The sequence below is a fragment of the Rhipicephalus sanguineus genome, chromosome 5, assembly GCF_013339695.2.
Source record: "Rhipicephalus sanguineus isolate Rsan-2018 chromosome 5, BIME_Rsan_1.4, whole genome shotgun sequence".
NCBI lineage: Eukaryota > Metazoa > Arthropoda > Arachnida > Ixodida > Ixodidae > Rhipicephalus > Rhipicephalus sanguineus.
The window spans coordinates 198,598,509-198,612,595 of NC_051180.1; the positions used below are offsets into that span (position 1 = coordinate 198,598,509).

Below are 14,087 nucleotides of genomic sequence, written 5' to 3' on the forward strand. Positions count from 1 at the left end.
TTTTCTTCTTTATATCTGTCTACATTGTACTCTTTTGTCGCTCCTGCTTGGACCCTTCCTGGGGCTGCAGTATGTTGTAAATAAATAAAATAAATAAAATAAAATAAAAGAAAAAGCCGGCAGATTCCACGCATTGTGGGAATCGATGTAATGCGAAGCAGCCAGCAAAGAGCTGCATACATCGTCTTGTATGTCATTGAGGAAAATCCGTGTCATGGTTTTCATGTTAACTCCTATTATTTATGTTCGTCACACAGTAACGTCGCGCAATACCAACTTCGGGGTAGATCAAGCTAGCGAAACGGCCGCCAGCGCACCATGAGCGTGGCACGTAAGTCATGCTGTACATGACATGTGTGTCATGACTTTCATGTTAACTCGTGTTATTTATGTTCGTCACACAGTCACGTCGCAAGATACCAATTTTGGTGCATATAAATCTAGCGAAACGGCCGCCAGCGCCCCATGAGCGTGGTACGTAAGTCATGACATGACATGCGCGTCGTGATTTTCATGTCAACTTGTGTTATTTATGTTCGTTACACAGTAACGTCGCAAGATACCAATTTTGGTGTATATAAAGCTAGCGAAACGGCCACCAGCGCACCATGAGCGTGCCACGTAAGTCATGCTGTACATGACAAGCGTGTCATGATTTTCATGTTAACTCGTGTTATTTATGTTCGTCACACAGTAACGTCGCAAGATACCAATTTTGGACATCAAGCCAGCGAAACGGCCGCCAGCGCACCACGAGCGCGGCATGTAAATCATGCTGTACATGACATGCGTGTCATGATTTTCGTGTTATGACTTGTCATTTATGTTCGTCATACAGTCATGTTACGCCATACCAATTTTGGTGTACATTTGATTAACCAAGCGACCAGGAGAGCACAAAGTCGTAGGCGGCTACATAGATAGATAGATAGATAGATAGATAGATAGATAGATAGACAGACAGACAGACAGACAGACAGACAGACAGACAGACAGACAGACAGACAGACAGACAGACAGACAGACAGACAGACAGACAGACAGACAGACAGACAGACAGACAGACAGCCGACAGACAGACAGACAGACAGACAGACAGACAGACAGACAGACAGACAGACAGACAGACAGACAGACAGACAGACAGACAGACAGACAGACAGACAGACAGACAGACAGACAGACAGACAGACAGACAGACAGACAGACAGACAGACAGACAGACAGACAGACAGACAGACAGACAGACAGACAGACAGACGACAGACAGACAGACAGACAGACAGACAGACAGACAGATAGATAGATAGATAGATAGATAGATAGATAGATAGATAGATAGATAGATAGATAGATAGATAGATAGATAGATAGATAGATAGATAGATAGATAGATAGATAGATAGATAGAAGATAGATAGATAGATAGATAGATAGATAGATAGATAGAAGAATGATAGATAGATAGATAGATAGATAGATAGATAGATAGATACGCTCAAAGTCGCAGAAGTTCGCTAAGAAATGCTTCGCATTTAATATATGGCTATGGAGACGAGCGACAGTCTGTCGGTCAAGGCAGAAATGCAGTGAGAGAAGTCTCGCAGACATTGGCGCCGAGAAGAGGCATGCAACCAGTGGACGCCGGAAGGTGAATCCCCTGGTCAGCGCTCGAGTCACCGTGGTACGACGCTGCCACCAGGTTTCCGGAAGAGTAGCACTTATGAGAAACACCATGAGATTTACGCCGTGGACCGGACTGTGAACAAGTCTGGTGAATTGAATGGGCATATAATTTGGCTTTCTGAATATTCTGTAAAGCTTGTACTAATAGCGCAATTCTATTAATTATACCCTAATATTGTCAAAGCCGTCCGAGTAGAAATATGCAACTACACGTACGATGGCCTGTTATATCATTATTTAGCAGCCTGAAATAAGAATATACTTTTTTTGTGTCTGTAAATCTGACTGGTATTTTTTTTTTTTGTTTTGGCCACAACGCCATTCACTCGCGCACCAAAGGACCCTATCTGAAATGTCCGTGCCTTCGTGGTGAATTAGAAGGATCCTTAAAACAGGCTGGAGTCTGCCCGGCGGCTTCGTACCATTCGGCGCTTGTGACACACCCCAGTTGAACTTCTCGCAGACGGTTTCGACTTTTTTATTTTACGGCAAAGCGTTTGTTGGCGAATCAAAGGCAACGAGGGTACGTTGAGACTGTTTGGCGTAGCGCGCAACCACAAGGACAAAGGAGGCGCGCGCGCACAACACACACACACACACACACACACACCCACACACACACACACACCCACACGCACACAACACACAACCAAACACAAACACACGCACACACACACAAACACGCACACACACAAACGCACACACACGCGCACACAGTCACGCACACACACACAGACACACACACACGCACGCACGCACACACAGCGCTAAGGCACACACACGCACACACACACGGCACACACAAACACACGCACACACACAACGCACACACACGCGCACACAGTCACGCACACACATAGACACACACACGCACAACACACGGAAAACACGCACGCACATGCACACAGACACACACGCACACACAGCGCTAAGGCACACACACGCACACACACAAACGCACACACACACGCGCACACAGTCACGCACACGCAGACAGCGCTAAGGCACACACACAGTGTATAAACCAAAGACTCAGAGACACGCGTATAGTGTCAGAAAAGCTGTCTGGCCACAGAAAAGCTGTATCTGGGCATTCACTGCCAAACGTGTGGTTGCGTCCCAGAATTTGAGAGAACTCGTATTCTATATAGGGCTCGGGAAAAAGCAACCGGGAAATAACGAGGCGTTTAAATTCACAACGTGAAAGAAAAATGCGTGAGTGCGCCTTCTTTAGGTTGTACCGATAAAGAAAAGAGATATCTCGAGGTGTCACTTTGAAGAAGGTGGGTGCAGGTAGTTGTGATCAGCGGTGACATGTGCGCGATCGATGCTGTACTTTTTGTACATGTTTTTTTAACACGAAAGTGTTTTATGCCGGGTCCACAAAGATTGAGTGACGTATTTCCGTCACGGAAATGACGTCGAAAAAATGTACACGATCAGATGACAAAGAAAAAAAGTTCCGTCAACAGGCATCGAACCCACGACCGCTGGGTCCACAACAACAGATGCCGGGCACGCTACCCACTGCGCCACGGTCACAGACTCTAGAGGCTTTACAAACGCGCCTTTTATATCTACCACAATCCTAGGTCGGCGGGTGTTGTTGCCCTTTGGGAGCAGCCAAAATAAAGTAATTCGTCATTACTGTGGTCTCCGCGATTAGCACCTGCAGCGCGTTACAGGTCGTCCCATTCGGCGCGTTTTAATTTTGTCAACTCCTTAACACACCGCGAGGTGGCGATTGGCCCAAGCGACGTAAAAGCGTGGGCATCGCTCATGGCATCACGCTAATCCAAACCAAAAATAGCTCTGTGACGCGCGCCTGCCTCACCTGGCTGTAACACCGCGTTCCCCGCTCACACGCTCGCCCCGATATAAAACGAAGGCCGGGTTACCGGGGCGACACGACGCGCTTTGCGTTTCCCTCTAGTCTGCCCGTGGTGTTCAATCACATTTTAACATGCCGCGGGATGGCGACCAATTTCTGCGCCCAATATGCGACGCTCTTCTGGCGATCACACCTCGTTCTTTGATTACGCTTTCACGGCTAAACTACTACATCTACCACAAGGATTCGTTTAATCATTTAACATGAACGTTAGTCGTCCGTATGGGGATGTACCACCAATCATCAAGTGGGTTCATACACAATACACATTGTGCAACTCTCTTACAATCAATATACAGTAAACATTCAGTTACTTCTGTAAGGGCACGCTTTACTTTCGTGGTATTTCGATTCCTATGACGGGGGATCAACCATGTTTTTCCTTATTTTTATCATTCGCCCGTTGTCAGTGCAAAGAACACGTGTGACCAGAAAATAAAACCATTAGTTGGAAGTAACGCTGTGTGTGTGTGTGTTGTGACGCCAAACAGTCTCATGGATCATAACCAACTAGCCCAACAACGCGTCTTGAGCAAGAGGGTACGACGTTGGGTTAGCTGGTGTTGCCTAGCTTGAGGTGAACGACAGCGCGTAAAATAAGCACGAAGAGAGCACGAACAACACTAGCGCTGACTAACAACGTTTTTCATTGTTGCACGAAGATGGACACAAAAAGAAACAGCTTCCCCGCATGCGCACACCACACAATGAAATCTGGACAAGGTGATGGAAGCATCTTTTTAGTGATTATTACAACCTCTCCAATCGCAAGCCTAAGGAGCGCCTTCTAGGTGCGTGATGTCTCTTTTCCTTAGCGATATAGACGCCGTGTTGACACATGAAGAACCTTTTGTGAATGGCGAATGCTTCCTCATTGAGACGCACGCTTTCCTGGCTCAAAACCCTACATGCGCGAAAGTCTAGTGAGCACCGCCCGCCACAGTGAAGAGCGAAATTGCTCCCCTGCTTCTGGCGAAGATTGCTCTCGTGTTCTCGGAGACGCGGTTAAGGCATCCACCGGTCTGGCCGATGTAGTACGTTTCCTTGCAGGACAGCGGAACCTCGTACACGACACCCACAGTACACTTCACAAACTGATGCGCGTGTTTTGTGCTGCACAGGGCCTTTTTGGGTCGTTCCTTATTTACAAGTGTGTGGATTCGGCCTAACTTGTTAGGTGCCGAAAACGCGACAGGTACTGCTACGGCATTGCAACGTTCTTGATCCCGTGCGATTCGCCGTGTACGCATGGGATGAGATTTGTTTTGGTCCAGTCACATGAATCCCGCTTGGTTGGTTGGCGTTGAGTCAACGCAACCAAATGGACGGACGTCCTGTCTGCGTCTTTCCGCTCTTTTGGCCGTTTATTTAAATTGATGTATACCAAAATTTGCATGGCATGATATGAGAGTGCCACGAACATAAACGCAGGCCATAACATGGCAATCATGATTTGCATCTCACGTAACACATGATCTTGCCGCCTGCGTCTCTGTGCTCTCGTGACGGCTTTGTCAACTTGATAGTATACCAAATTTGCATAACATGACATGAGTGTTCCGAGGAAACGTGAATGGGATGTGATGACATGAATGCCATCAGCGGTGCGTCATGCACGCCGCGTAGCTGCTTCGCATAGCATTGATTTCCAGAATGCCTGGGTCTACCGCAGTTTTCATTTATTTCATTTGCTTCGTGTATTCCTTCTTTCGTTCGTGCCATTCTCGTGGCACTATCACAACTTCAAGCTTGCCTTTGTGGCTCCGTTCTTGCCCTCTTCTGTCCTCAACTTGTCCTTGCTCTTCTCCTTGCATTGTCCCGTAGGGATGCGCTAGATTGAGGCAGTCGTACGTGAAAACGTTAGCAGTCATTGGCTTTGGGGAAACAGCTGTCATTAGAGAATATTGTTGTGTCCGTATACGTCTCGCCGTTTACGTTTTACAAGCTACCGGCGCGCTGGATTGCAGCTGTTGCAGGGGTTGCTTGCGGTGCGTGATGGACGACGCCCGTAGCAACGCCTGATGGCGCGGAACCTAACCACAGATACACTAAGCAAATGTTGCAGTGACTGACTTACATGGTTCACTTAACTGCTGGTGTAAAACGTTGGCAGTTAGATATCATTAACTCACTGTACTTTCATTTTTAGGAGTGCTTTGGTATGGCCAAATTGGTGCGACTACTGCAAAGTTAAACATAGACCGAAGGACAAAGAGGCAAGAACACGCAGGACCAGCGCTGATCAGCACTGGTCCTGTGTGTCCTTGTTTCTTGCCTCCTTTTTGCTGTTTAACTTTGCAGAATTTCATTTGTTTTGACGAGAACGCTGACGCGACTGAAATCTTTTTCAAGTGTATCGTAGTCGAACGAAATGCCACAATATGTCACTACTAGCCCTGCCACAGACGTCAAAGGCTCGGGTACCCGGACTAACGCAGACAGTAAGAAATCTATGGGGAAGCATAAATCTCTACTCTCAAAACGTTGGCTACAGCGACACGGCTTGTTCGACAATCCCTCACCACGGTGGGAACTCATATTTGTGTTTTACTCTATAACGAACGTTCTTCCTGTTCGCAGTTTACCTTAAGCTTCACACACTTTGTAATACCACAGTCCCCCATTACTTTCTCAATACGTACGGCTGCACACGGGCACATTCGGCTCACCCGCTTACCTTGGCCTCGAAGAAAATAGAAGGCGTCAGAACGGCTTGGCCAAACAGTGTTTGCTAGATCGGTGCGCAGCCCCGCGCAGCACACCTTTTTTTTCGCCGTGATCGAATATAGCTGAGCTGTGCCGCAACCGAACGGGTATTTATGACCACAGTAGGAGCTTCGCGCGGGTATGCTTCCTGTAAGCGAGGTCTAGGCCAGAACACCGGTGTCCGTGAAGCCAGAGTCTCTGCCACGGATAGCTCGGAACGCACAGCGGCTGCACTGGGAGCCTCCCTGTCTGCAGCTTCTGCCCTTATACCAAGTGTAGCCCGAAGTTTCGTGAGCAGTAGAAAGTTATCGGTGGATTTTGGTAATACTAAGCTTCGACTTCCGTCAGCTTCAAACTTTTCGAAACCAGTAGCTCTTTTGCGGGTTCCTTCTTGGATTGTGAGGGTGTGTAACGTGTGCTTATCTCGCAGGGACATGTGATGACTACAACAGCGGCGACCTGGTGTTTGTCAACACTTTGCCATGGAGTCGGTCAGAAATTGTCTCCGTGCCCTGGAACCGGGAAGAACTATCCAAGCGCTGCTGGATTGAAGGAGTGGATGACAACGCTATGCAGAAGACAGAATGCGGCACGCTGGTTTCGATTGTAGCTCCATCTGCCGGCTACAAAGTTCTTCGAGGGATTTCTTCTCACAAGGTGTCGGTGCTGGCTGGTAAGATGGTTTGTGAGACCAAAACGACGTCGCTGTTGGAGCATACACTGTGACCGTGCCAGCTTGGTCTTGTTGGTGGATGACGCTGTGATCATAAGCAGTGCGAAGTTGAAGCTCATTGAAAAAATTCGCTCGGAAGACTAAGAAAGAACATGGTTGCAAAAGGCAATAATAAGAAGAAGGGAGTCATATGCAGCGCCGGGCAGTATCGAAGATGCATGTATCTTAGATACTATCTTAGATGCTCTTTGGGTATCTCGTATCTGTATCGCGATACGTCTCGCAAGACAAGTATCTGTATCTGTATTTCCGATACATTCAATAATGTATCGTGCATTTTAAGATACAAGATACTCCTATAGGAACATCACCGTACGAAACAATAATCGCTGGCTCAACTCCGCTTCTAAAACTGGTACCGGTGCCACTAAGCCGCTTGAATAAAACTAAGGGCAGTGACATAATTTCATTTTTCAGCCAGAGTCTACCAGTGAGGGCGGGCGATGGGGTGTGCGCGTTCGTTTTGGTCGAGCAGTGCAAGATGACAGCGCCCGCGGAGTCTCGACAGAACAGGCGCGCGAACGTCTATGTTTAGTTCACGTGTCTTTCGTTTTCTCGATTTTTCTTTTTTTTTTACTCGTGCCATTGCCATGACACTTACCCTTATCCACTGTCCGGCGCCGTGTAGCACAATGCGCGCGGCTGTTATCGCGTAAATTCTGATGCCGCTCTCCTGCGTTGTGCTTCGTTACGAAATCTGAATCATAGGGCCGCTTTCCGTCTCGTGGCTTTCACACATGTGCAAATAAAATTCCAACTATAGCACCACTAGCAGAAGAAATCCTCGTGTACCGTATCTTCCTGCTGTCGATCGAATCCCGGCCGCGGCGGCCGCATTATCGATGGAGACGAATATACTTGAGTCCTGTGTACTTCAATTTGGGTGGACGTTAAACAACTCCAGGTGGTCTAAATTTGCGGAGCCCTCCACTATGGCGTCCCTCATAATCCTATCGTGGTTTTTAGATGTAAAACACTAACAATTATTATTATCTTCCTGCTATCTTTATTGAAAGAGTTTTTGAAGCCATAATTTAATTGTTAGCACAAATCCTGTCCTAGTTGTCCTTCTTTTGGATCCCATACGTTACGTAGGGCTCTGAGCAGTTTTTTTTTTCCCGGTCTGTTCACTGCAATATGCCTTTTGTAACGTGCTGTCAAAATAAGCTCTCTGCTTTATTCTTACTTTGAGCTGTCTACTTTATTTCTGGTACTGTTTACACATTTATATTTTTATTGAGCTTACTGTTCCGCCAAGGCTATTTTGAAAACAAATATGTAATTATGTGAACAGGCGTGCATTGAATATACAGTATGAAACATTCTGCTGCTGAGTAAAATAGCGAATTGAGTTTTGCATTATAATAATGGAAGTAATTAGGGGACAGCTTGATGTTAGGAAGGGGATGCGAGAAACATTGCCATATCAAATTATTCGTTTTTTTGATAAGCGTCCCGACGAGCCGTTTCCGGCAATTTTTCATAGGCACTAAGCGTTTTTTCTGCTTTACCTTAACAGGTAAGTTGACGATACTTCATGCTTAATTGCCATAGCTATTAGGGGTGCCGCCTGTATCGTGTTTCTATGCTTATTCACTATGAATGTTTCATACGTAAAGGCTTTTCTATATTATTTATATTGCTTTCCTTTTTAGGCCTCCCTAATTTTTTTTTTACTATTACCAATCGCCAGGTGATCGAAGCAGCGGCAATAGCGTGAATACGGCGGTGCCCTGCGACGATTTGTGCAACTATACTGCCACGTGCTCTTATTCATTATTTTGGTGTGATCGGGCTTAAACCGCAGAAAATTGTTAGCAGCGCTCGGCTCAAGCCGCGCCGCGATGTTTCGGAATCTTCACGATTGTTTCAGATTGTTCTTTTAAGATTACGCGTGAATCCCGGCCGCGGCGGCCACATTTTGATGGAGGTAAAATATGAGAGGCCCGGTTAGAATAACAGAGAGCTGAGCTAGTTGGTAAGTAGTCATTCTAAAAAGACAGGGCGTGCAAACACGGACACAAGAAATAAGTTAGGACACCACAAACGCCGACTAACAACTGTGTTGTTAGTCGGCGTTTGTGGTGTCCTAACTTCTTTCTTGTGTCCGTGTTTGCACGCCCTGTCTTTTTAGAATGAGAGGCCCGTGTACTTAGATTTGGGTGCACGTTATAGAACCTCAGGTGGTCAAAATTTCCGAAGCCCTCCACTACGGCGTTCCTCATAATCATATCGTCGTTTTGTGATGTAAAACCGCAACAATTATCATAGTTATGCGCAGAACGCGGGTACTCCAGTTCATTCAGGAGCTTACGCAAGTTGGGTTGCCGATGTATGTATAAAAGACGACGCGTTCCGTCGATGATCAGATTACCGAGGGCTGACGACTTTTATTGCCGCTATCAGTGTACAGCATGCTTCGCCTCTACTTGAGTTAGCTTAGTTAACTTGGCACAAGTACGCCCAATAAAAGAGTTTCGTCTCTACCAAAGTAACTGCCACCACGTGCCACCACGTACCAATAATAGGTATGAGGCGTTTCTGGGGTACACAAGTTATGTCGTTGAAGAAAAATTGTTAAAAGACTGCACGTTAGTGGCTATATCGATAACGAACGCTTTACGCCAGCAGATAAGTAGAATATGAAAGGTCATTGCAGTTTTATGAGCTCTACGTACACACAATGCGTCACGAAAAATGTCGCTAGCAGCATTGTTGCTGCTGTACACTGCTGATTCGGTATTGCGTAAACGGTCTTTTACGGACGAGGTAAAACTCCAAACCGGTATTTGCGCCATCGTGCGAAGGCTTCTTATTTGAATGCTTGTGATTAGATGGCAACCCGCTAACTGCTCGGCTAGCTGAGCAGTGACTCCCATCAATTACAAACATGAGGAGCAAGCGCCGCCGTCAAAGAAGAGCTGTCCTGTTAAGCAGCCAAAACAAACCCCAATAAGTTCTTTCGGAAGTAAACTAATATACCTCGAGGAAGAAGGACAGAACTTTGAGGTACTACCAGACATTTGATTAAAATAAAATAAAATTGGTGTCATTAAAGGAATTTTCAAGCAAACCTTTTGTGCATAGGCGTTTGCTATACATTATAGAGGTCTATAATAACAGATTTGCGAATGTATCGAAGTAACTTAAGATACAATTGGGAAGTATCGTATCGGATACAATTATTGCGGTAGTATCTTGTATCTGTATTTCCAATACTTCTTGCCTGAGTATCTTGTATTGTATCGCGATACAATTTCAAAGTATCTTTGCCCAGCCCTGGTCATATGTATCCTATTTAATCATCTTTTATCCCGCAGGCTAAAGAAAGTATGAAGTCGCGCATTTGCCGTGGTCTTCACGTATGCCAAGAACGCATGGAAGTACGAACAAAGCGGTACAAGGGGGCCTCCTTGTTTCTTAGTAGACACGACCAGTGTTGGTTTCATTGGTTTTGCCTAACAAAGAGGCTATGGAAGGTACAACTGGTCAGCAAAACGCAGCAGTAAAGCTATCATCTAGATCTTCTACATAGGGCAGACAAGCCGTCATGTAAGTCAGAGATGGAGCATCACTATCATCACGCTTGACCACGTCCACTGCAGGGCAGAGGGCTGTCCAATGTTTCTCCAGTTGACGAGGTGCTGTGCCGTCACGTTGTCCCCAGAACGTTCTCAATCTCATCTGCCCACCTAACTTTCTGCCTTACCCGCCGCGGTGGTTATGGTGCTCGACTGCTGACCTCAAGCTCGCGAGGTGAAATCCCGGCCGTGGCGGCCGCATTTTTTACTGAGGCGAAAATGCTTGAGGCCCGTGTACTTAGATTTAGGTGCAGGTTAAAGAACCGCACGTGGTCGAAATTTCCAGGGTCCTCCACTACGGCGTCCCTTTCGTCGTGGTTTTCGAACGTTAAACCCCACGAAATATTATTAACTTCCTGCCTTCTCCTGCCGCGCTTGCCTTTTCTTGGAATCCTGTATGTTAATCTAATGACCGGCAGTTGACTTCTAGTTACATGCCCTGCCCATGCCCATTTCTTCTTGATTTTCACTTAGATGCTTTTAATGTGAGTTTTTTAATGCGAAGCATTTCTCTACCGGCCAAAGGCAGTTTGAACGTTTGTCTATCTATCTATCTATCTATCTATCTATCTATCTATCTATCTATCTATCTATCTATCTATCTATCTATCTATCTATCTATCTATCTATCTATCTATCTATCTATCTATCTATCTATCTATCTATCTATCTATCTATCTATCTATCTATCTATCTATCTATCTATCTATCTATCTATCTATCTATCTATCTATCTATCTATCTTGAGGGCCAACCTCAAGTGTGGTAGCAGTGCTGGCTAACCGCTCTGAAAACCATGTAACAAACATTGCATGTCTGCTCCTATGACGCAGCGAGCGTTGGTCGACCCTGGAGGAATACGCCGAAGGCCGCTACTCATCATACGCAACCCATCGCACCGTTGCGTGCACTTTGTTTGGCTAAACGGACGTATGTATCCGACGTGTGTAGCGATCTCACGTCGGATCATGAGCTACCCTTTAGGCGCGAGTGAACTCGACGTGCCTGGTAAGCCCTCGATATGCCAACAACTACCAAGACGCCGATCTAGCTCGTAACGCGTGCAAAAAAAAGCGACATAGGCACCTGCTTGCTGACATGAAATCGATTCCCGCACTGCCGGAATTGTGTCCCTGACCTACCCTGCTCTCTTCTTCTCCCATACTTTCTGATCTATAATTTTACTTTGCACGGCTCGCTGAGTCGTTCTTAATTTAAGTTGAACCATTTCATTAGCACCCAGGTTTCTGCCCCGCAAATTAGAGCCTGTAAGATACAGCTGTTATATGCATTTCTCTTGAGCGATACTGTCATCCATGATCTGAGAATACCTGGGAAATGCGCGCGCTCGGCCCCATTCTTCTAGTTACATCAGGTTCATGTTTCGGATCTGCGGTGAGTCCCTAAGTATACGTATTATTTTACCACTTACAGTTTCTCGCTACCTATCAGAAACCGCTCTTGTCTTCTGAGACAGCGTAGCATCAGTTTTCTGCATATAAGTTGTTATACCCACTGTTCTGTTATGCCTGTCCATTTCAGTGAGCATGCTTTACAATTCTAGAGACAATAATCTTGAACAGGGAGCGTCGCTCGGACAAGTGGTCTTCAAGTTGCTGCCTCGAAGAGGACAACACCGCTTGTGTAGACGTTGGCGGCACCCCCTCCTCAAGATTCTCTTCAAGCCTCGGTCTTTTCCTGAACGTCGGCCTTATTTGGAATTCTTTCCTTGTTTACTCAGTAAAGCAATCTCATCAGCAAGCCGTAGGTTACTAAGGTATTCTCAAATAACTATTGTCCTGAGGTGTTCCCATTTCATTGCCCTGAATATATCCTACAAACGCACGCTGAATAGGTTGGAGAGGTGGTGCCTTATGCCTTACGCTCTTATGAAGGAAATTTTATTGCCTTGTTTACGGAGGACTGTGAAGCTGCTTTAGACATTTTCCGGGATTTTCAGACGCGAACGGTATTCTGAGCAGTGCGGACGTGTTTCACGTTGAAGACTTCGCTTCACTTCACTTCACTTTTATTTCCTTAAAGACCCCCTGTAGGGGTATTACATAAGGGGTGGTGTATAACAAAAAAGAAATATACAACGGTGTTTTTAATGGCTTCTGCAAACATAGATGGGTTAGTGATGGCACAGATGGCGTGAGGAAGGCCGTTCCAGTCTTTTGCTGCTCTTACGAAAAAGGAGGCTTGGAATGCAGTGGTCCGGGTACGTGGTATTGCGACTTGTAACGGATGACCAGTGCGATGGGATATGTGCGGAGGGGGCGTGATGTACGGTGGATGATTCAGTGAACTGAAATAAAACATATGAAAAAGAGAGAGAGTGGCACACTGTCGGCGTGAAGCAAGGGTTTCCAGACCTGATTCCGCCTTTAGAGATGAGATGCTGATATCGTACGAATATGCAGAATGAATGAACCTGGTAGCCCGATTTTGAAGTGATTCGAGTTTTCTTATGATGTATGACTGATGAGGGCTCCAGATGGAAGATGCATACTCGAGTTTGGACCTGATAAACGATTTGTATTCAAGCGTCTTGACGTGAGGCGGAGTATGGCGTAAGTGTCGTCTGAGAAACCCGAGTGATTTATTAGCAGACGAGATGATGTTAGTAGTGTGATGACGCCAAGACAGGTCATGAGCCAAGGTGATGCCGTGGTATTTGAATGATTGAACTGATTGTATGGGAACATTAGCGATGGAATAGGTAAACTCAAAAGGGTTACGGCGGCGAGCAAAAGAAACAAGCTTACATTTAATAGGATTTAAGTTCATTAACCAACGGTTACACCATGTTTGTATGTTGTTAAGATCATGCTGAATTAGTGTTTGGTCATGAATGTTGGTTACTGATCGGCAGATTACGCAGTCACGGCAAACATACGAAAGTTGCACGATACATGCAATGGTAGATCGTTAATGTAAATTAAGAAGAGTAGAGACCCTAACACAGACCCATGCGGGACACCTGAAGTTACAGGTAGTCGTTAGAAAAGTGATTATTAACAAACACAAATTGGGAGCGATTAGTCAGGAAAGATGTTATCCATGCAAGTACGTTAGGATCTAGATTTAACAGAGATAATTTAAGAATTAGGCGTTTGTGAGGGACAGTGTCAAATGCTTTAGCGAATCGAGGCAAAGAGCATCAGTCTGAATGTTGCAGTCAAGGTTAGAATGTAAGTCGTGAATGAAAATGGCCAGCTGCGTTTCACAAGAATAACCTCTTCGGAACCCGTGTTGAGAAGGATGAAAAAAGTGCCTAAAGTCCAAGAAGTAGACGACATGTTCCATGATTTTGCAGGGGATACTTGTTAAAGATATAGGACGGTAATTTAGTGGAGAGTCTCTGTTACCTGATTTGTAGACTGGAACGACCTTGCCTACTTTCCAGTCTGCTGGCAGAATGCTTGATGATAATGACTGCGAAAATAACAATGTAAGGTATGCGGCACACACATGTTTAACATTTATG

At 45.8% G+C, this 14,087-nt stretch overlaps 1 protein-coding gene across 1 annotated transcript in view; it reads left to right on the forward strand.

The window, feature by feature from the left end:
• Positions 1-5,165: 5,165 nt before the first annotated feature.
• Positions 5,166-14,087, forward strand: part of LOC119395176 (alpha-mannosidase 2C1) — a 35,071-nt gene continuing 26,149 nt past the window's right edge. The window contains exons 1-2 of the mRNA XM_037662456.1: positions 5,166-5,181; positions 6,714-6,956. Coding sequence (XP_037518384.1) covers positions 5,166-5,181; positions 6,714-6,956 — 259 coding nt within the window. The remainder of the gene's footprint in view (positions 5,182-6,713; positions 6,957-14,087) is intronic.